Below are 23015 nucleotides of genomic sequence, written 5' to 3' on the forward strand. Positions count from 1 at the left end.
GTAACGTCCATGTGCTGTTGCCAAGTCTGGGGTTATATATTCATCCGTCTTCCTGTAGTTCAGCAGGCATGATGGGAAGTGTAGTTTAAAGCATGTGTCTCGCCCACAGGACACAGTGGAGACATTTGGAGAGGAGGAAGCACTTCTACTCTGAAAGAGGTATGGCTTAAACCTGTGGGTCCAGACTGTGTGTGTGTGTAATGTTTATGTCTACGTGTGTGTGTGTGTGTGTGTTAGCGAGTGGAACAGCTACATTGAGGTCAGTGTCTTTCAGTGGGGAATGTAAACTTTCAGAGCAATGTGTCTTTTTTTCTTTAAATAGTGTTCTGTATGTGTCATTACACATACACAGCAGCACACACACATATACCTCACACAAACACACACACACTCACACACATTCATACAGTAATTTGCCCTCACACACACACACACACACACACACACACACACACACACACACACACACTCCAACTCCCCCCACAGCTAGTGCGCATGTATGTCCAGTCCCTGGGCGAGGAGCGGCTCTGCAGGGTGTGCGTGGGGCGGCGGGTGGAGCAGCATGGCGGGGTGGGGGTGTGGGCCCGGGTACGGGTGGAGGGAGGGTCCCGGGTGGGGAGGGTAGCCAGGTTGGGACAGTAGAGCGCCGGGGTAGTCGCCCTGCAGAGAAGACATCCCCTGGAGGCCTGGTGGGGAGACGCAGAGGACATTTTCAATGTGGATACAGAGGGACATGTTGAGGATTTGGCTCCAGTGAAATGGATAAACTCATTCAGGGTATCGAACCATACAATAGTCAAGTGTGGACGTAACAGTGGACATCAGTAACAATCAGTAACTTTACTTTTGCTGAATCGTGTGTTGCACTGGGGAGCATAACATTTGTAGGTTCTCCTTCATTTTTGCACTGAAACTGGTAATTAAATCCTTTATTTATCTATTTAGCTTAAAGATGAATATATAATATATAAGCATGCCTTCCTGAACTTAATCTGTATCAGATTTTTCCAGGTTTTAATTGATTTTTCCTGAAATTCTGATTTATTTGGGGAGGGGGGGGGGGGGGGTTGGAAACTTTCAGATTTCTACAAGATTTCAAAATAAAGTTCTGTAGGTTTTGAACAATGTTTGGCTGCACGGTGTGAGATTCACTACTTTGTCTACTGTCATGTATTACAGTAAAAGACTTGTTGAGGGTCCAGGTTCTTGGTGGTCTGCTGTCCTTTTGTTCACATTTAAATCACAGATTGTTTCTTTAAAGCTTCAGTCCATAACTTCCTACACAGCGCTGCCCTCTCCAGCGTGAGGAATTGAACATGGTGATAAAAATCATCGATCATTAAAATGATAGTGGAGTTGTAGAAGTCCGTACAGAAACTGCATTTGTCACTAAACAGTACGTGAGTCACTCTTTACTTATAAATATTTATATTCGTAGTATTTAATGAAAAGGCACAGTGAGGATTAAACAGAGAGTATAAATATTTATATCTTTATTTATCTGCAAGGTACTCAGCAGAGTTCTGCGATCTCCTTTTGACTTTTCCTTAATTGGACTTCAAGGATAAACCTGGTGATATTCTATATTTTCTTATTGTCAACAAATCCTATGAAAAGACCAACACGAACAGTGTGATAGTCCCTCTCTTAATACTTTTCGACTTTCCATCTGTGGCTCTCAGCCCTGGGCCCATTTATGGTTTAAGTTTAGTTCACAGAAACAGCTGCTCACTGTAGTTTTTAGCAAACGTGACTCAAACAGGAGGAAATAGTGCATTTCTTGGGGACTATTTTCCGCCGCGGATACATTTGGTGCTCTAGTGAGTATTTGGGGCAACAGGACGGTGTATGTGGGACTGAGTCAAAATAAACTACAGTGTGTGTGTTCATAGCGATGAAGGAACAGTGTGACAGTGTTGCTCATTGATGTGATTTATTAATAGTTTCTGGACAACAATGGAGCTCTTTGGCTCAGAGGAAGAAGATATATCAGACTTTGGATAACAGCATAAATTCATTGTTGGTTTTGGTCTTTTCATGGGATTTGTTGGCAGTAATAATATGTAATATATCACCAGCCTCATCCTGGTGCAGTATCACCCTACAGGTTACTGTACCTGCTGTCCGAAGCCCGAGGTGGGCCTGTCCGTCAAGCCCGTAGCCCCCGAGAGCTGCTCCCTCTGGACTATAGGGACCACCCTGACCTGTGGGACAACACACACCGTCAGACACAAATACACACACAGATGTTTACAGAGCGAGCGACCAGCTGACTGACTTATAAACACCGACCTGAGCGATTTGACTGGTCAATCATCGGCTGAACTATTCTCCTCCTGGCGTTGATGAACCTGCACAGGGGCGAGAGACATAGAGAAAGAACAGAGAGAGAGAGAGAGAGAGAGAGAGAGAGATGGACGAGGCCACCCGTTAATGGAGAAAAAGGCTGACCGGGAGACTATTAACCTTTTCTATTTTACAACCACTTAACCCTTTCAGAGGGCAGAGTAAATCAACGTTAGGCCAGAGCGGGTATTGATCGCCCTGTGATAATTGATTGATCGGCATTGATCGGGTCACTCTGCGTGTGTGCTGCAGCAGGCGTACAGATAAAAAAACATGCACATTATCAGATTACAAAACCTATTGTTTTAACATGAAACACACATTTTAATTTGGTTTTGTATGTTTTTTTCTTTTTTCCGTATCAATATCTGACGCACAGATATTGAACATTCAGCAACATGGAAATGTGTGTGTGTGTGTGTGTGTTCTGTCTGCACAGATACATGTGTGCCTGGGGAGTGAATAGGGCAATAGGGAGCAGTAAAACCATCTGATTATTGGATATTGATTTTCTATTCTGTTTTATGAACATAGAGCAAATGGATTTTACTGCGCTGCAGCTTCAGAAAAAGAAAATGCTTAGTAGGACATTTGTTCCTCTGTTACAAGCTTCTCTCTAATAAAGTAGATCACAGTCTTCTCTAAAAGTCTAGTAAACGTGCAACCTTTCATTTAACTGACATTTATTCTCACAAAAAGTGCACAATAAAGAGTTACTGAGCAAGAAATGTGACTGAAGTGAGGTGTAAAATATAGACACTCATTCACTTCTGCAGCAGCAGCATGTCATTGACGTGGCGACAGCCGTGTTAATAATTTTCATTTAAACATGACAGTTTAACTGATTATTGATAAGCCCCCGGGCTGGAACATTAATTAGCATATTGATCTGAGAGTGCACTGACCAGTTGTTGACCTGTAAGATGGTCAGCCCTGTGTCCTGGGACAGCTGCTTCTTCTGCTCCTCAGACGGGTACGGGTGCTGGGAGAGGACACACAGAGCTGGGGTTAAAGAAATCCAAACACACCCGGCTCACATGAGAACATTTACAACAAGAGAATAATCTCGAGGCTGACGCTGACATAATAACCTGCAATGAAATAACGTATGTGAGAGAAATCTCAGCGTGAATACTGATGACCTTCCATCTGAATTCACATCTGCACTCAACCTCACACACACACACACACACACACACACACACTGTAATAATTGGAGTGAAGCAACATTTGACCTGCTTCATTTAGTAGCTAATTACCTCACTAACAATTACTCACCCAATTTCTATCACTTCCACAGTTATTCAATAGCAAGCATATTCACATAATCACTTAATCCCCCGATTTTTCATTTAATTTAATTGACCTCCATTATACGCTCGCTTCCCCTCTCTATCTATTCTTGTCAGTGATGTTTTGCCTCACACTAAATCCTCTCTTTCATTCCTCTCTCATGCGGCGTTACAGTAAGCTTTCTTTGTTTTGTTTGTGGCTCTGCAGGGTGGTTTTAATTGTTGTAATTTAACTCTGTTGATGAAAAGGCTCTCTCACCGACAGGTGCTGGAAGAGCCACGCTCTCATGATGTTTGTGGCCACTTTGGGGAAGATCCCTCTCTTCTTGTTGTTCCTCCTGTCCCTGTCGGACTCGTCCTCCTCTCCTGTACTAGGGGACGCCATTCCTCCGTCCAGACCATCTCCTGCAGGGATGCACATTTCATATCTCATCATATCTCTGTGAGTGTCTATTAGGGTGCAACTGATAGTGTGTGTCTCTATAAGTAAACACATCTACGTGCAAACTCACTGTAACAGTATTAATGATGAAAACATTAATGCATTCTCGTGTGTAAAATGTGATCAGAATGTTGCATTGCAATTAATTACAATTACTGATCGATCAATCATGCTACAAATATATAAACAACCAAACTGTATCCTGTCCGCAACAATTAGCTGATGAGATGGATGTTTATGGTTAAACTTCAGACATACTTCCTCGAGCTGTCTCTGAAAGTAGGTAAGTGAGGAAGTTGCTCCTCATGTTTTCCTTTGTGCATCACTCTCTGAAATATGCTATTGTTTACAGTGCAGTGTTTCCTCACACGTACAGTGTTTTCACTGTGTGTGTGTGTGTGTGTGTGTGTGTACCTGTGTCGCTACAGTTGTCTGCCGTGCTGAGCGAAGGCAGGCCACAGGTGCCTGGTGTCCCCAGAGGAGTAGTGGCACATTCATCTGGCTCCCGTAACCACGATGCATTCTGCAGGGAGAGAGCGATGGAGAGGAGGTTGGAGGCAGAGTAATGGGAAGAAGAGGAATCCCCCGGCAGGTGAGACAACAAGGAGCCATCAAACACATTATTCAGACATCCAGTGGGTGCAGCTGGACAGGTGGATGTTTTGCCGCAGTGTTACTGCATGCTGTTTGACATTCTGAACTTTGGCAGCTCGTCTCACCTGCTCCGACAGACTGGAACAGGATCCGGTGAAGTCCTCCATGTCGGACTTGGAGCCGCCCTCCCGGTCATCCAGGATCAGGTCTGTGGGCATTTTGCCCTTCAGACAGGTGATGTAGCGATGGCAGAAGTTATCACACAGGTCGTGCACCTTCGGAAACAGATTTACATTCGTCAGTGCATACTGTCAACACCACCTCTGAGGTCAGAGTAGTGCTGTGAACATTTAAGGATAGGACAGTGTCTTTTAAAACGACACACACATGCCTACATGATGTATATCAGAGCTTGGATCATTCCTCCTGTTCATTCTGGCCATTAAAAGAAAGATTTTACTGCCTGATCGAATTTTCCTTCCCGGGTTTACAAATTGAAACGCAAAGATTCCCTTAAACCTTCTCAACATAAGTGGTTTGATTAAACTAACTTTGTTGATGACAAGCAGCATATGATTGTAGTGCACATGCACATTAACACACAGTGTCCAAACAAAAAGAAAGGCCTTAAAATGAAAACGTGCTTCTCTCCCACCAACCTTCTCCAACTCCAGCAAGTGAAAGCGGAGGACCTGTATGGCCTGGATCATCTGCGGAGAGGAGAACGTGCGTTACTTATCAACACACATCCCACAATGCATGTGTGCAAAAGGTGTGTTCATGTTTCAGTGCGAATCATACCAAGTTGTCCAGCTCAGGGTTGGAAGAAAATATGGGCTTCTCCGAACGGATCTGCCGCACAAAATCGACAAATTATTACAAATCTGAAAACTGGCTTTCATCGACGTCTGCTCTGTGATTGGCTCTCGCGGCTAGTCCCTCACCTGTTTAGCAAACATGGCGATGTCATCGTTGAAGGACTCAGAGGAGCAGACGTCGCTGTGATTGGTCATGCCGGGGAGGTGGGAGGTGGCTGAGAGGGAGACCGAGTCTCGAGGGGAGCAGGTGGCGAGCTCGCACTTTTCAAACACTAAGGCCAGCAGTGGAAACAGTGGGTGACTGCACACACACACACACACACACACACACACACACACACACATATATATACACAGTTAACATACTATACATAAACACAGTAACAGTTGACATAGTGTACACACGATACATTCACAGAAGGTGTTATAAGAAACTTCATAGCACAGTATTTATGAAACAGACAGCTGTAAACACTCCACGTGTATTTTTATATTCAGTGTACAAATATATACAGTATGTTAATCTGCTAAAAGTACGAAACTATTTTCTAGCCACTAACAGGCTTCATAAATCATTGTTTCCACCACATATAGGGTTTCAAACACACACACACACACACATGCTCACCCATAGATCTGGTCTTTGTGGTGTTTGAGGGAGTCGGGGATGGTGGGTCCATACTGTGGGGGAGGAAATGGTCTGACATCGTCCCCGTACCCCCCCACCGACATGCCCTCCGACCCTGAGTAGTGCACCAGCTCTTCATACTGAAACACAATTAGATGGAAAGACAGTAGACATGAGACACGTTCGACATCTGTGCCCGTCGGACATCGAGTCTTACAGTGATTTTATTATGTGGCTGCTTCCGTGATCTGCAGCCGTGTTTGTGTCTGAACCGCTGCGCCTGTTTGCATGTTTGTGTGTGTGTGTGTGTGTCAAGGCTGCAACTAACATTCATGTTCACAAATAAAACAACAGACAAAACACAAATACATTCAATTCACCATCATAGAAAACTAATAAAACCAGCAAATGTTCACATCCCAGAAGCTGGAATAATAAAGAAAATACTTAAAACAGTTAAAATCTAAATAGTTGCTGATTCATTTTCTGCCACTAACTGGTGAATTGTTTCAGCTCTCGTGTGTGTGTACATGCACATGTATTTGTGTATTTTAGTGACAGTAGTGTTGAAGTAAAACACTTACATCATTGCGAGCAAAACAAACACAGAAATCAACAAAGATCAACAGTCAGAAAAGCTTCAACTTCCTTAGACTCAAATCATTCTGTCTAATGTGTGTGTGTGTGTGTGTGTGTGTGTGTGTGTGTGTGTGTACATTATTAGAGCATTGTCCCTGCTGTGTTGTGTACTGTACAATCCACATTCCCTCATGAGAAACCTGATGATCTCTCTGCTCTCACTTCAGCTGGAGGATCACATGCTGCTGAAGAGTCTCTCTGCACTTGGATAACCTCAGAAATGCAGCAAGTCAAGATTTAAAAAATAAAAAAGAAGAAAGGGAGGAGATGAGAAAAGATGGAGATGAGATCCTGTAGCTGCTAATATCGTCTCCTCCCTCCTAAACTCAGACGAGGCGGGAGCCGTGCTGAGACGTCCCTCGCAACCCGCTGCGACAGCCTCACTGGGGCCCGCTCACACACACACACACACACACACACACACACACACACACACACAGGCACAGATACATAGCATCATGAATATACATGTCTGACTCCCTTGCCCCCCCCCCCCCCCCTCATGTTATGGAGCTAATTTATGCTCCTCTGCAGCTTCTGCCTCTGAGGCGTCGGTGCTCAGGTCAGCAGATCTGCTTCTGTTTCTCTTTCTGCTGGATTAAAGGGACTCCGGGTTGCAGTCCCACAGGGCTCACCGGGATCACAGACAGACAGGCAGACTGCACCTGCTAGGTGGCCTGGCCTGGACACCTTTCACTTCTGAGCCATAAAAGTCACGATCTGCTCAGCCTAGTTTTCCTGTGGAGACGTTTCCCCAGGCGGCCTGCTATAAGAGGCGATGGTTTACTCCAGAAGTGTGTGACTGCTTTATATTTGTTCCTTCAGATGAGTAATAACTATATTTCAGAACTCCAAAGGCTCAAAGACGGCCAAGATTTTGGTCCAAGTGTGTCCAATTTGAGATGATTTTTGTCATTTGTGAAGTGCATAAATAACTAGAGTGCAACAGTGACAGCCAACATGAAAGCAGTTATTCTCTCTGTGTTAACCTCTGGGAATGAAATAATACAAATATTAAATTGTCCCTCTCCATGTGCAAGCACTGTCCTCCTGCAAACCCCTCTGCGGGACCCCTGGAGGTCTCCGGACCCCACTTTGGGAACCACTGTCCTAAGTGGCTTATCAAATTGTTGTATTTCAGAGTCCCATATGGCCACCGGGATCACAGAAAGCACCTGCTCTGAGGCCCTGGCCCGGGACACCTTCTAGTTTTTATGGAGGCTGGCTATTAACACAATCACCGCTATCGGATTGCGCGTCCCTCTTTACGCACGGCCCCTATCGGGTTTCTGTGCGTCCAGCGGATCAAAGCGCACAAGTCGAGATGACAAATTCCGCGAATTTTCCCTTTTTTTTAAGTCACGGAGCTGGTAAACAGGCCTCAGATGGCAGGACAACATTTTAATCACACGTTTTAAATGTGTTATTTCCACAGAAAAAGTTATCGCAGGCCTGACGGGCTGCTTCTGCTGCCTCATCCTCCAGAGCCGACAACACGTCACGATATGCAGGAATTACATCATGCAGCTTTGCAGAACTGGATTTATATTAGACTGAAACGAGACATTGTGTAAAATAAAAAGTAAAAAATGAACTGAGTTTCGTCTCATATTTTAGACGCTCTTAAAAGTGTGACTGAACTAATAAACATCCTTTACTATTTAAAAAGAATGCGCATTTAACCATTTAACTTTGTAAACATCTACATTTTATTTTAGTATAATGGCTTTTATCTAAAACCAATTCTCTTTTCTACATTAAAACAGAATCCTATAAGAAAGCAAACAGACTCGTTTTCTCAGTGCGTCGATTTAGAAAAATACAAGTGAAACGTGAATCTGCTTCAGGACTTCTTCACCTCTACAAATGTTCTAAATGTCCAACAAAAACCTTGATGAATTTGCTTCGAGTTTCGTAGTTTTCTGCGCTTAAATAAACAAGGCTGAGAACAACAAAAAAGTTGGAACAAACTATAACGAAACGAGCGAAGGCGGCCATAAAAACAAAGCGTTTAGAAAGTATTTGTTAAAGTTGCCTAAAGTTACAAAGAATCGTTGTGGCTACAGGTAGACGTCTGGTGTCACTCCTGTATTTAAAGCAGATAAAAACACACATATCAAACTGGACCTGCTACAGATCTGAAATCAAGTTCTGCCTTCACAGTGTCATAAAACAACTACAACTTTTTTTAACCACCAAACTCCATTGGATTTTCTTACAATTTTGCCCTAAGAAACTCGTGTTTATTATACAAGGCTGTGCCCGTGCGAAACCGAATAGAATAATATTATAAAGTATGTGTGAAGTTGAATGGACCAATGAAATATAAATGTTAACACCCAGTAAACAGCTTACACGGCCTGTGATGCATTTATATTATTACACAAACAGCTGAAAGCTATTTGATTGTGAATGTCTTTTTTTATTTAGCTTTTAAATTGCTCTCGATGTGTGTGTGTGTGTGTGTGTGTGTGTGTGTGTGCACTGTACAGCAGGTGTGTGTGGACCTTTCCTCTGCTCTGTTTTCATACAGCAGTGATTTTCTGTCTGCACACTGTACATCTCTAATTGCTCTCTTCCACTCAGAGGTCTCGGTCTGCCTGCTGCCCGTCAGCCACTGCCTGTTTCTCCTCCACCACCACCACCACCACCACCACCATGCCTCTGAATCACTGTAGCAAAAAAACTGACCTACTTACCGAGTTGAGGAGCTGCATCTCCTCTCCTCTGCCTCTTAATGACCTCCCCTCTAACCCTCATGTGCCATTCTAACGCCTGGCTGACATTACGCGACAAGAAAATCCATATTATTTTAAGGAGAGGATTAAACATTAGATCCAAAATCAACAGTGACATCTACGCTGCAACACAACCTCCACTGAACTGCATTTCACCTTCTGAATTGGGCAGTATGGCTGGTTAAAGGTGGAGGGTTTAGAAGTTGTTTATCAGCGCATTGCAACGTTTCTTTTACAGTACAACAAGGGGGTCCTGCTGGCACGTCCTTCTGTTGTTTTCCCCTAAACATTAAGCCCACGACAGTACAGCCCACTAGCCTGTTTCCAGTGGGCCTTGTGTTTTGTATGGCTGGCTGCTAAACCCGACCAGAGACCCAGCAGTGCAAAGAGGATTCCCAGCCATATGCTCCCATTATGATGTCTTTCTAATTACCCCCTTCTCCTTGGCGATATAAAATCGGCTATCCCACCAGGCTCTGGTCTGAACCCTTCTCATCAAAAACACAATAGAATAATAATAATAATAATAATAAAAATCAGCAGACCACCTACCCTCTTCTCCATGCGACTCGACAGCCAGTCCCACACCGGAGATGATGATGCGCTGCTCGGCTAGTCCAGCGAGCTTTGCTCCCTTCTTCTGTCTCTGGGCTCCTGGAAATAAAAGTGTTTTTTTTAATATATATTCATTAACACTGAGGTTGTAAACATCATGCAAAAGCGGCCTCATGAGGATTAAACGAACACATAATGCTGTGGGTAGAAAACAGTGGAGACCTGCTCCGTGTGTGTGTGTGTGTGTGTGTGTGTTTACTCCGAGCCCATCGCCTTTTATATTACAACATTATGACGGGACTGGAGCTTTTATGGACGTTGCGATCCTTGTCTACGTTACGTTAAAGCTTTATTAGCGGCAATAAAGCTCGCAGCCTGTTAAATGCTACCGGCTGAGGGTGCTGAGTAATATGCAGGGCTCCGGTAAATGGTGTAAAATGTCCCACCGAGACGTAAATAATCGCTGTATCCAGTCCTGTTCGGGGCACCGTGTCCGGTGTAGTCCAGAAACCCGGTGAAAGGGAGCAGCAGCGGGTTCCTGCAGCGCCTCGCCTCCGCCTGGTCTCTCGCTCCGGCTCGCCGCCGTCGGGATGCTCGGTGTGCCGTGGGAGACGGAGAGAAAGCGTCCCTTCCTTTTTGGCTCCTTGTGCTCGCTGTCCGCTCAGCATACGGCGACAGGCTGGAAAATGTCACGACTGGGAGTGAGCGATGGTGCTTTCACTCTCAAGAGGAGAGAGGAAGGAGGAGGAGGAGGAGGAGGAGTGGTGATGGTGGTGGTGTGCGGTGCGCGGGGAGGTTTCGGAGGGTCAAAACACGGCGGGGTCTCTTGCCCCCCCTCACTCCCTCCTTCCATCCCTCCTCCTCCTCTTCCTCCTTTACTCCTCCTCCTTATCGCACACACAAAACGCCAGAGAAGAAGAAGAAGAAGAAGAAGAAGACCCCGTCGATCGTTTTATCTCGGCTCTCCTCCGACCTGATATCACTCCTCCACCATCCCTCCATCCTCGCTTATCATCTCGGGATTCTCTCTCTCTCTGCAGCGGGATGCAGCATGTTTAACAGAGTCTATTCAACTCTGGACAATCAATTAGGGTGATAAGAACAGGCCATGTTGGGCATTAAATCCCCTCCACACGAGTGTCTGCAGCTTGCAACACATTGGGGGGGGGGGGGGGTATGCACTTTTAAATGCTTTCAGCAAACAAGCAAAATGCATGAAAATGTTGTTTTGCCTGCAGGAGATTTAATTTCAGGGGTCATTGCAGTAAAAGTTTTAATAAAGTTGCTCCTCATCCCGGGTCATAAATAAGTTTGAAGCGTGCTGGATGACAAGAAAGTAACTGGCTGATAATAGCTTTCAAAGTGTTTTATTGTTTCTGTCGACGTCCATTGTAGGCCGGCCTTTTGACTCTGCCCAAATGTCCCCCTTTGGCCCTCTTTGTTGATTGAGAGAAGTGAGAAAACAAAACCATTATTGTGAGAAAGTTTAATTTTAACCAGAGAGAAAAAAAGAAGCCCTTTCACGTGTTGGTGGAATATCTAAACCCCCCAGTCTTGTGTTGTAAATGACACCTAAGTAACATAATAATTATTCAAAACGCTCCCCTTTCCCGGGCCCCGCTGCGAGGGGCCAACAGGCGGCTGCACTTCAATCAGCAGCGGCCTGGCGGGGAACAGCGGGCCGGGGCAGGCGTCTCCGTGGGCGGCATGGAGTTTGACCGTGGGGCGGCCTGTGAGGGGCCCCGCACCGTCCGTCCAGCCAGGGGCCTTTTAACTCCGCGGGGCGCTGGTTTCCTACAGGGGTGATCACAGCGCTCAACCCCCTCCTACACTGAGCCGGTAATACAGCCGTGAAGCAGCGCCAATGGGCTGGAAAAGACCAATCCGAGGCTTGTTTTTCACTTTGTTAACAGGTTGAATGAAAAGGATTAACAGCGAAGTGTGCACCATCTGAAGACTTCATGTTTTCGGGGATTTAGTCACAAGTTATAGCGAAAATATTAGAAACTGAAAGGGACTTCTTGAGTCAGTGTTTCCCTTCATCTTGGACCATAAATCTCAAGTCTCTCAAACATTTATCTAACAGCCTATTATTTAAACATTTAGATTACACTCATTTACACCTCAAACACCACAGGATCTGTCATTTCTATCACTTCTCCTTGTGTCACACACCTACCTTACTTTTTTCTACTTTATGTTAATGACAAACATATGTTGGTAAACCTGTGCTGAAAGGTGACACAACTGCAAAGAGGGCAGGCAGATGTCCTCCAACAACACACCCACATGGAGACAGAACCAGGTTTAATCAAAATAAATAAACTTATATAAAACAGCAGGGTAGAGTTAAATAAAACACAGAGAGAAATAAGTGTAAAGTAAGTCCTTTTATGGGAATTTCCTAAAACAAATTACCTTTTTGTGTTGTTTTATTTAAACCTTGATGTTCTGTTTGGAGTTTGATGTTTCAAAAGTAATGCAAACATGATTAAATACAATTGATTTCCATCTGCTCTATATCTGTGATTTGTGCTCCAGCCTCCCAAATCCCTAATAAGTCTGTCTGGATTTCTGTTAGAGAGCTTGTTCAGAAGAGGCCTGAGAGAGCAACGCTGGAAGTAAAGTAATCTGTTCCTTCCTTTTGAGGTCGTTAGAAGATTTTCTTGCAGCATGTCCCGTGTGTTTTGTTGATTGAGCAAACGCACGTGTGGCGGCTGATTAAAATATAAAGAAATGGCTTCTTGTCTGAGAGCTCGGTGAATTCTCTCGCTGCAAGAAACGGACCCTTTTCCTGCATTACACAGCTGAATATCAGTCAGGCAGGTTCACCGTGGGACCATTCTGCATGTCAAGGCTGCTGCAGTTATTTGTCACTCCCCGTCAAGGCTCAAGTGCTCGCTCCTCTGCACCCACCAAGGCCTGTTGAGCGCATGTGCATACACAGTGGTATGTGTGTGTCCGTGGCTTTGTGTGCTTGCTTGCTTACTTGTTCGCTTGCGTGCCGGAGGGTCAGTGTCAAGGTGCTCCTCTTCTAAGTTGGGCCTCACTGCAGGCGATGCCCTCGGCTAGAAAACAGGAAACAACAAGCAGAGAGGGGAGCTGTGTTTATGAGGGTGTGTGAGTACAACTGTGGAAATGTACCTGCAAGATTACATGCGTCTTTGAGTCTCCCTGTGTGAAATGAGAAATAGAGTTGGTCACTGTAATCCCGCAAAGTTCTGACTAGATTGCAAACAAAAGATGGCAGACTCTGCTCTTTTACTCTTGTCCTTGTTTCTGCTGTTGGTGCAAACAGAAATGTGACATTGGCAGCCTGTTTAAATGGTAATGCATCATCTGCAAGGTGAAAAGCAACCACCTCTGCCGTCACCTCGCCGCAAAGTCTAGTTTACTGGACTCCACCAGGGAGAGAGATGGAGGGAGGCAGAGGGCCACCCAGCCTTGTTGACTCCAGTGACTCCACCATTAAGAAAATATGGCTGCCGTGACCCCTGGCAACCACACACAACCACCCGAAACATCAGAGAGCTGTGACCCTCCACCGCCTGCATGAGAGAGAGGGAGCGAAGTGATGGAGGGAAGTAAAGGGAGAAAGAGAATATGAGGGAAAGAAACAGAGAATGGGGGGGGGGGCGCAGAGTGCATTTTTATGAGCCAGTGCCTCTCCAGTTTCTGGGTCGTCTGGCTGCATAGACATAAACTTTCACGCCCTCCCTCCCTCCCTCGCTCCCTCCATCTCTCCTGCTTTCTTCTAAATCCTCCTTTATCTGCCTGTTTGCAAACTTTCCCTCCAGGTTCTCTCGTTCTCCCCCAGCCGGGTCATTCCTCTTCCTTTATCTTCCCTGCTGTTTCTACCTGTTTGGGCAAGGCCTCTCACTTCAGTCCTCCACCATCTCTCCATCCTTCTCTCTGCCTTCCCCTCTCCATCTCTTTTTGTTTATAGTAAGCCAACACTACCTTTCCCCCTTCTGTTACTTTCTTCCTCTCCTCCTCCTCCTCTTCCCTGCCTCCCCTCCCCCCTCTTATAGATGGAGATTAACTAGGGAACGCTGCGCCATCCGTCCTCGTGACTGTTTGTTGTTAAGGAGATGGATGGAGGCTCCCTCTGCCAGCCCCACGCAGCCGCAATTACACCATCCGCCATGATGGATGGAGGGGAGGGAAAGGGGGGGGTGGGGGTGGGGGTGGAGAGAGGGAGACACAGAGAGGGGCATCTATCACGCCCCTTAATCTACCTGTCACTGCAAGGGGTTGGATGGAGGGGGGAGTGTGTGAGGGGAGGAGGTGAGTCGGCTTCACCCTGACTGATGGTCAAAGCTTTATTTCTTTTCTTCACACTGAATTTGTTTCTTCACTTTTTGGAGAATTGGGCCTGCAGGGACCGGACTCATTAAATGTCCTGATCACTCTAATTGATTTCCACGAGCTTATTGGGTTCTGTTGAACATACTCGGTGTGTGTGTGTGTGTGTGTGTGTGTGTGTGTGTTTGTTTGACAGGCATCAACATCAGTGCAGGAAGGGGGTTGCTGGGGCTGTAGAGGGAAGCACAGTGGAAACATCATTTTAGGATGAAGGATGAATATCTGTTTTTCCTACTTAAGTATCCTGGCGTAACCCTAACCCTGGAAAAGTAGTGAGAGTTAGTTTTCTTAGTTGGTGTTTTCTGACGTTGTTGACACAGAATCTCAGTGTCTTCTTGAGGGTGCAGAACAGAAACTGACCCACTTTCAACCTGCGGAGGTGAGGAGGTAAAACCACTGACAGCTGCTGATTCTGAAAGTAAGTGGTAATCAGTCCGTACATGTTAAGTCTGTAGGTTTAAGATTGTTTTCTTCTTTCTTCTTTTCAGTTTTGCAGTTTTGTCAACAGGTTGCAGGTTTTAAATATCCTCCATTACATGGATCATAGTGTTTATTCTGCTGTGACATTATTCCCAAGTTTCTGATTTAACTCTAGAAAATATGGTGCGTTTGTCAAATCTTTATTCTAAACATAGATGTATCGAGGGCAGCCCCCCCCCCCCCTCCCCCAACACTCCCAGGCATCAACAGGTAATAAGATGCAGTTTCTGTTGCCCTTTTGCAGAAATGCAGGCTTTTCACAGACCCGTTTTTGCATAGACCTTATTATGGCATATACACATACACACACAATACAACACACACACTCCCACGCTAAGTTGTTTACCATCCCATCTGCAGTTATTGCCTCTGCACCGTCGCCCACACACACTCACCTCTGCAGCGTCTTCAGCTCATCCTCATACCTGTTGAAGGTATCAGAGCAGTGACCTATCATCTAGTAAATCTGCATACATTACCTGTAATGCCTCTGCATTTTTTCCGACCACAATGCTACAGAAATATTATGAAAAGTAATCTGAGGTCTCCTACCCTCTACCCCTCCTCCTCCTCCCATCCCCATCTCCCTCCTCCACCTCCTCATCTGTCCAGAGGAGTGAGAGATGGGATGGAGGGATTAATACTCTTCCGCCCAAGCCAACCCTGGGAATGATAGATGGACAGATGCAGGAAGGGAGCGGAGGAGGAGAGAGGGAGAGATTAAAGGAGAGAAGTCTGAGGGTTCATAAATCCAAAGTGGGAGACCTGGTCCCCATCACACACTAATAAGATCTGCAAGAAATCCATGATGAGGGAGAGAGAGAAGGGGGGGGGCGGAGATGGAGGGAGGAGGAGAGGGAGATGGGAGCGGTGTAATAGCATTAGATGTAATCTAATCATGGCAATAAGATGTGAATGGATGAGTGTGAGCATGGTGATTATGCAGAAGAGGGATGGTAGTGTGTTGATGAAGCTTTGAGGCGCGTGGACAACAGATCAACAGCGTTACAGTCTTCACCGTGAGGGAGCTTTCTGCTGCGAAACCATAAAAACTCTGTGTGTTCACTACAGTTTCTGTCACCCCAACTGTCACCAAATGAAGGCAACAGCAGCACAGTGGGTGCTACATCGTGGGTGCAAAAGGCCTCAATTTGATGTAAATGTGAAACGGGATCAAAGTGTGTGTGTGTGTGTGTGGTCATCATTATGTTGAGAATCAACTGTAAGTGCATAAAGTGCAGCCGTGACCTGACTCGGATCAGATAGAGTGCTCCTTCACCCCCCCCCAAACATCCCTCCCCAACCTCTCCTCCATCCACCCGGCCACATTTTTCATGGCCCAGCTGTCGGAGGGCCATGATTGGTTGGCTCTGCAGACAGATAGCCGATAGGCTCTGATTAATAGTTGAGGCCCAAGAACTTCCTCATTGATCAACAGGACAGGCTGCAGGAGGAGGAGGTGGAGGAGGAGGAGGAGGAGGAGGAGGAGAGAGAAAAAGCATGCCCTGTCGCTCTGCAAGTGCTGGCTGATAACCCTGATAGTGGCTCTTAAAGTGTGTGTGTGTGTGTGTGTGTGTGTGTGTGTGTGTGTGTGTGTGTGTGTGTGTGTGTGTGTGTGTGCTTGTTTACAATAGCAAAGAGATGAGGGGATGTTAGAAACAGGATGAAATGGAAGCACTGCAGTGAAGAAGTGCCTCAGGTTTATTCACTTTCTCTCCATCTTTGAAGCTCTGTCTCTGTGCTGAGGTGTGTGTGATAGCATCTGTGAGTTTGCCATGAATACGAAAGCATGTGTGTTATCAAACAAAACACACACACACACACACACACACACACACACACACACACACACACACACACACACACACACAGAGCCTATCTGGCTGGCTGCAAATGTCTGAGAGGCCTTTATGCATGTAATTGTGTGTGTGTGTGTGTGTGTGTGTGTGTGTGTGTGTGTGTCTGTGTGTGTGTGTGTGTGTGTGTGAGTGTAGCTGAAATATACATGAAATATATTTATTGATATCTGGATATCACCAGCAATCCACAAGAGGAAGTTCTATCCTGTTCTTTTGTATCCATCATACTTCATTCAAATGTGCTTTTGATGTAATTTATTCAAAGTATATGTATATTTGTACCTTTATAGAGTGTATCTGTTACAGTATCTAGGTGTGTGTGTATGTGTGTGTGTGTGTGTGTGTGTGTTTGTGTGTGTGTGTGTGTGTGTGTGTGTCCCCTCCTGCTGCTCTGTCCAGCCTCTAGTTGATTGATGATCTCCACTCCCACAGGGTCAGCAGGGTCATGACCTCCCACTTTTGACCCCCTACTGAGAGGGTCACACACACACACACACACACACACACACACACACACACACACAGCAGCCCATACAGAAACAGATGGCCTTGGAACAACTGGTGCTTCCTCACATAAACACTCTCCATCAACATACACAACAACACGGCATCACATCCACAGAAACACAACACTAACTCACCAACAAATGCCCCATAACAACAGAAACGGTCACAATAAACACATTGTGCTGCCTTTTATTAAGAACAACAGAGAGTTTTGATTCCAGATGTTTTACAGAGAACGAGGATCAAGTTTGAAACACGTAGAAATATCACACCCTAGTGATACTACAAGGTTATGACAGCTGATGAATATTGTAAAAAACAAACCATAACCTTTTATTCATACAAAAGCTAATGTGTCGGAAACATCCATTAAACAGTTGTTATTATTATAAACATTCAGTATGTTGGCCAAACTAAAGATAGCAAGGGAGAGGGAGCTTCTCTGCATTCCCAAATTAATAGTAACTTTAAAAACATCTGTAAAGGCTCACAAAAATATCCTTAAAAACACCCAAACACCCAGTTGAAGCGCAGTGCTGGGAGACAGTTATGGATGGACAGTGAGGAGGAAGAGAACAGGATGGGCTGAGGGAGGAAATGGAGGAAGACGAGGACGATGATGAAGCAGTGCAGCCGGGCAGCACACCAGCTAAAATTAACTGTACAAGAGCTCATCAGGTTATAATGCGATCTGATCAGACCGTTCTTTTCTCCATCGTCTGCTGGGCAGCCATCTTCAGCCAGCTGACCACACGTTTCTCAATCTCCTGAGAGGCAGAAAGACGGGACGACAGTGTGTTAGGAAATCACCACACATAAACACTTCATGTTCTTTTATAATGAAGTAACCATATATGAGTGTCACTATGGATGGAGCTTAAGTACATCACTGTGGTAAATATTGTACTTTTTACTCCACCACATGTATTTGACTGCTACAGTTACTGGCTGAAAGCTCCAGAAAGCGTCCAGTAAGTGGACCTTGTGCTTGTCAAATATATGAGGACTTCATTATGCAGATTACACAATCACGTGTCACTGAGGCACATGTAACCTCTCTGGCTCTCTTGAGCGAGCGGCGGTCTGTGACTCTTCGACTCATCATGTCGGCGCAGTGAGCCGTGTCCTCGATGAAAACCGTCTGGGCTTCTTCTCCTTCGTCGGTCCTGTCCTGGACCACCGACAGCTCCTTCCATGGGTCGACTCCACCTGTGGCAATGACAATGTTTCTATTCCCTCACCTCACTGTCCCCTGACTCCACTTCACTTCACTTAGTTGAGTTTTGTCTCTAGTAAACCCGGTCTCACCGTTGACATAGAGGACCCTGAGTGTGTGGGGGTTGTCTCCTCCATAGTAAGTGTTTGTGAAGGCAATGCGTCCAGGCAGGGTATGCTGGGAAATACCAAACAGCATGAGACAGACATCAGTCTGGGCCTGCAGGGTCAGCATCCCAGAGAACGGACACGAGGCATCCTCACAAGTCTGGTCTACACACACACACAAATAAAGGGTGTCAGGACACAGAAAGAACAATAGTTGACTTCCTGTGTGTTGCTGCGTATGTGTGTGTGTGTGTGTGTAGTACAGAAGCCAAATTCGGTGCAGGTCTGGTAGGTCCACTGTCTCGCTGCTCTCCCCCCTGAGTGGAGGGACGTGTCCATCAGATCCCTCACTGTTTTCTCATGGGAGATGTCAAGACACGGTTCCTCGCTGGTGGCCTGATAGATCTGCAAACAAAGAAACAGAAAACATAGAAAACTCCTGCCCTCCTGCTGGCAAGAGAAATCCCAAATGGTTGCAGGTGGGGACCACAGGCCCGTCTCTGATGAGGAATTCATGAAAATGGCTCAACAGTGACATCTGGTGGTTATACTGCGACATACATGATATTTGAGGTCATCCTCGTGCGGTCAGAGAGTGTGTTTTTTGTACCTGTGCAAGCCTAACAAGGCGGTTGTAAGCCTCCACCTCGTCCTCACGTGCCTCGCTCTTATTGGTCATAACACCGCAGAGCTCATTAATAGACATGAGCACCCCTTCTTCGTTGTACTGCACTGTTCCCATGACGATGTCGGCCAAGTTTTGCATCAACTCAATCTGAAGTACAGTTGTCAACAAAAGAGCAAAATGTGATGAAATTATCATGTAACACATGTAAAAACATTATGGAGAAGCTCAATTCATTTGAATAGATTAGAAGTTATGATTTGATTAAAAAATATATACACATATGCACATCTGTAACACCTGAACATGTGTTGCAACTGAGAGTGTGTGAAAACTAGTTAGTAATCAATGAGTGGTTGAAATAGAAAGTTAAAAGTACTGTATATACAGTCCAAATAGTTGACTAATAATTATGGATAAAGAGTTGAAATAGTTGGATAAATGGTTGAAGCTTCTGCTACTAGAACAAATGCAATTGTGCAAATGCAAAAAAAAACAACCTAAAAAAGCCCAAACGAGATGCCACAGAGGGTACTGTAACAACCACTAAGTTTTTCTCATAAAATCCAAAGCCGTCACCTGATCATCGAGATCCTTTGGGATCTGGCAGCAGCCAAAGTTCGTGGCCACCTGGCTGGCGTTGCCGCCCATCAGCGCTGCTTCCACAGCAGCAAAGGCTTCCCGCACACCGGCCAGACACTGCAGAGAGAGCATGAGGGTGAATTTAACACATGTGACAGACAGGAATGAAGTGCCTGTCATATGATGCATAGACATGCGGCTGCTTTCACACCTGTTTGGAGCCACCGACTGCTGCATTCATGAGACTCAAGCCAACAGTCTGAAACAGAGGAAATCACAGATATCAGAGTGAGAATGTGGTTATTTAAAGGAGGCATGCATCACTGCATCACAGATACATTAATTAGTGATAATTAGCAATTCTGCATGTGTAATATGCAGGGCCGTGGGTACAACTGAGTCCACTCAGGTCATGTCCGTAATATTTCTGGGAATGTGGGGAGTATTTTAAAAATCCTGGTAATATGCTAATATTGTGACCATGGTCAGTTTACATTGGTGTAGGCAGAGAAATCCAACTTGGCCTTGACAGGAGCAGAGGAGGCCACAGCTCCGAACACCAGGTGGGGAAACTGCAGCAGGATTCAAGAGGAACACAGACAGAGGAGTGACAAGAGCCAAAATTATTAACATGTAGGTTGTTGCATTCATACAAGAGTAGAAAAAGCATGTAATGCCTTTCACAAACTCGGGGATACAAAATAAGATTTAAAGGGTGCTATTAAAGGACACATCTGGCTATATTTTTCTTTCTGTCAACAAATCCCATGTGACGATCCAAGTGTTGTCTGTGTAGATAAAGCCTGATATGTCATATTCCTCTGTGCCACAGAGCTCCAACGTTTAAAAAAAAAAAAATGAAATGACATATTTGTGGTTCATGTTTGGTTTTGTAACTCAATGGGCTCGGCGCTGAGAGCCACAGACAGGAAGTCAGAAAGTACTGAGGGACGGACAAATACATTGTTGGTTTTGGTCTTTTCATATAGATTTTCAATGATCTTACTGCAGTGATCACAAATCAGAGCCATGTGTTAGTAACACGCTCAACATCTTCTACTTTTAGTTACTGGACTCTGTAAGGATCTAAGCGGTAGACATGATAGATGGTTGTAAATTCACTAAACGATAGGAAAGCAGCTTCAGTACGTCCTTTCTTATCTCCTGTAGGATGTGAACAAAACAGCAACATTCATGACAGGAAAGGAAATACTGCTTTCCTGCAGTTCTACAGCAGTACTCACATTGTGGCCTTTGACCAACTGGTCCCCCCCAGTGGATTTTCATACAAAGATTCTGGTTTGATATTTTTTATAAAATTATACAGAACTAAGAGAAATCTCCTCATAAATGCTCTCATAATCATGTTGTCTGGCATTAATTTAAAAATCTGTTTTGAAGAATTATCATTTAGAATTTAAGCGTGTGAGGGGACATTCACATCCGGGTCCGGTCCTGCACCTTTCCTCTGAACCAGGCGGACAGAGCTCCTGAGTACGAGCCTCCAAAGCTGATCCAGGTGTTCCTGCGGCTCAGGTTGAAGCTTCGGCTGATGTACTGGTGGAACGCGGCCAAGTCAGCAAGCCTGGATAAAAGAAGTTTGGAAACGCCACAGATACATGCGCAGACATACAAACAAATGGGAATGGAAAATAAATTGTGCCAAGGTTACTTCAATCTGATTGGCTCAGGAGTACTTGTTTGTTTGATCATTGTTCCACCTATTTTGACCTGTTACGTAACGGCAAATCAAAAACACATACACACACACACACACACACACACACACACACACATAAATAGAGAGCGAAAACTGAACAAACAAAAAGAGGCACATGCACATGTATGTGTATATGCAATGAGGGAGAGGAAGTGAGGTGAAGACACACACATTTACAACACACACACACACACACACATTTACAACACACACACAGGCGGGGATTCAACACTAACGCCTGCTGGCTGCTCAGGTCTGCCAGGTTCTCCGTTTTGAGGCTGTCAGGGTTGATGCTGTCACCATAGAAACGATGCTCCAGAGCCAATAGCAGAGCCCCGTGCTCTTCAGCCATGTCAACATGGTGACCTGGGAAAACATAAGATGCAGTGTGTCGCAACGTCTAAGTCTTTTTATAAGAAGAAATACAACTATAGTGTGAGGGGATTAAACGTTTTAAAGACTGGGGTGATGATGCACAGCACTATCGCCCCCCTACAGGTCTGTAAAAGTCATTTTTGACAGCGCAGACAGTGAGCAGGGCAGGAAAGATAAAGTAAAGACGAAAGTGTCATCTTACAAACACGCGATACGATGCTTCTCTCATTGTTTACGCTTTCATTTGCAAATCTGTGAGGGCGTGTCAGCCAGTTTCTTTGTTGATTCTTTTTTTATCTGTTCAAACAATCTGCTGTTTGCAAAGGTGTGACAGACAGACAGACAGACAGACAGACAGACAGGTGAGGACACGTGCTGCATGCATCCTGCTGTACCTGCCAGAACATCAAACTCAAAGATGGGCCCTTCTCCTCCGATGAAGAGGAACACTGGACCATCAGGACGCTGCCAGTGCGCCTCGTTCACAAAGAACCTCTGGAAGAAAGACAGGCAGTGAGAGCTAACTGAAGCTAAAGGTTAGGAAACGTTGTCTTGTCGGTGCCTGCTGGAGTTGGGGAGGTGAAAAGGAGAGCGAACGCTGGATTTTTGCTCTTGTCTGTTGGGCCACATTAAAGCAGCACAGTTCAGTGGGACATTTTTTTACTGCAGCTCTATTTTCTGATTTAAGCTGACAAGGCAGCTGTTTTATCAGCTTTGCTGCGTTGGAAAAACACTGAAAGATCCTCCTGCCTTAGTGTGGGCTTTGAGATCACAGAAACTTGCTCTTTTACCATCACCAAAGTGTATAATTGCTTGTTATGATTCAAGTGTCAGGCCTTCATGCCGGACTGTAAATATTTAAAGCACTGTTTGGTCTTTCTCTACCTGAGGGAAGGTGCTAACGTCTTGGCGGTTGAAGTGGTCCAGCTGCTGGTGAATCCTGCCCTCCCTCACATGTTGGAGAGGCTGATGACCGCTGACTGTGAGATGCTGCTTGGCTCTCTGCAGCTGGAGGTTACGCACACGCTCCTTGATCTCCCTCAGAATCCGTCCTGGCATTTAAAAAAAACAAAACAAGAAACCAAGTAGCAAGGAAAAGAGAGAAGGACATGTGTGCACAGTCATGG

The 23015-nt window shown here is 45.3% G+C and overlaps 2 protein-coding genes across 2 annotated transcripts; both read right to left on the reverse strand.

The window, feature by feature from the left end:
* Positions 1 to 486: 486 nt before the first annotated feature.
* Positions 487 to 10061, reverse strand: meis3 (myeloid ecotropic viral integration site 3). Its single transcript, XM_070905549.1, has 12 exons — positions 10050 to 10061; positions 6121 to 6260; positions 5619 to 5793; positions 5476 to 5526; positions 5334 to 5384; positions 4800 to 4949; positions 4495 to 4603; positions 3898 to 4043; positions 3252 to 3328; positions 2293 to 2351; positions 2118 to 2204; positions 487 to 686 (listed from the first exon to the last, which is right to left on the reverse strand). Exons 1-12 carry the CDS (start codon positions 10059 to 10061, stop codon positions 487 to 489), a joined length of 1257 nt encoding a protein of 418 aa, XP_070761650.1.
* Positions 10062 to 17958: 7897 nt separating this feature from the next.
* On the reverse strand, positions 17959 to 23013 carry prss16 (serine protease 16). The gene is given in 12 exon segments (XM_070906558.1): positions 17959 to 18030; positions 18318 to 18472; positions 18572 to 18751; positions 18850 to 18991; positions 19197 to 19361; positions 19791 to 19910; positions 20005 to 20052; positions 20288 to 20365; positions 21255 to 21378; positions 21750 to 21879; positions 22284 to 22383; positions 22774 to 23013. Coding segments are annotated over 12 exon segments (1554 nt in total).
* Between the last annotated feature and the right edge of the window lie 2 nt (positions 23014 to 23015).

The sequence above is a fragment of the Enoplosus armatus genome, chromosome 5 (assembly GCF_043641665.1).
Source record: "Enoplosus armatus isolate fEnoArm2 chromosome 5, fEnoArm2.hap1, whole genome shotgun sequence".
Taxonomy (NCBI): domain Eukaryota; kingdom Metazoa; phylum Chordata; class Actinopteri; order Centrarchiformes; family Enoplosidae; genus Enoplosus; species Enoplosus armatus.

What these genes read in the sequence shown, in the direction of transcription:
- meis3 (XM_070905549.1), bottom strand. An exon ending in ACTTGCTGGAGTTGGAGAAG is followed by an intron (nt 4,950 to 5,333) that starts GTTGGTGGGAGA and finishes CTGTTTCCGAAG; the next exon opens with GTGCACGACCTGTGTGATAA. An exon ending in GTTCCAGTCTGTCGGAGCAG is followed by an intron (nt 4,604 to 4,799) that starts GTGAGACGAGCT and finishes CTCTCCCTGCAG; the next exon opens with AATGCATCGTGGTTACGGGA.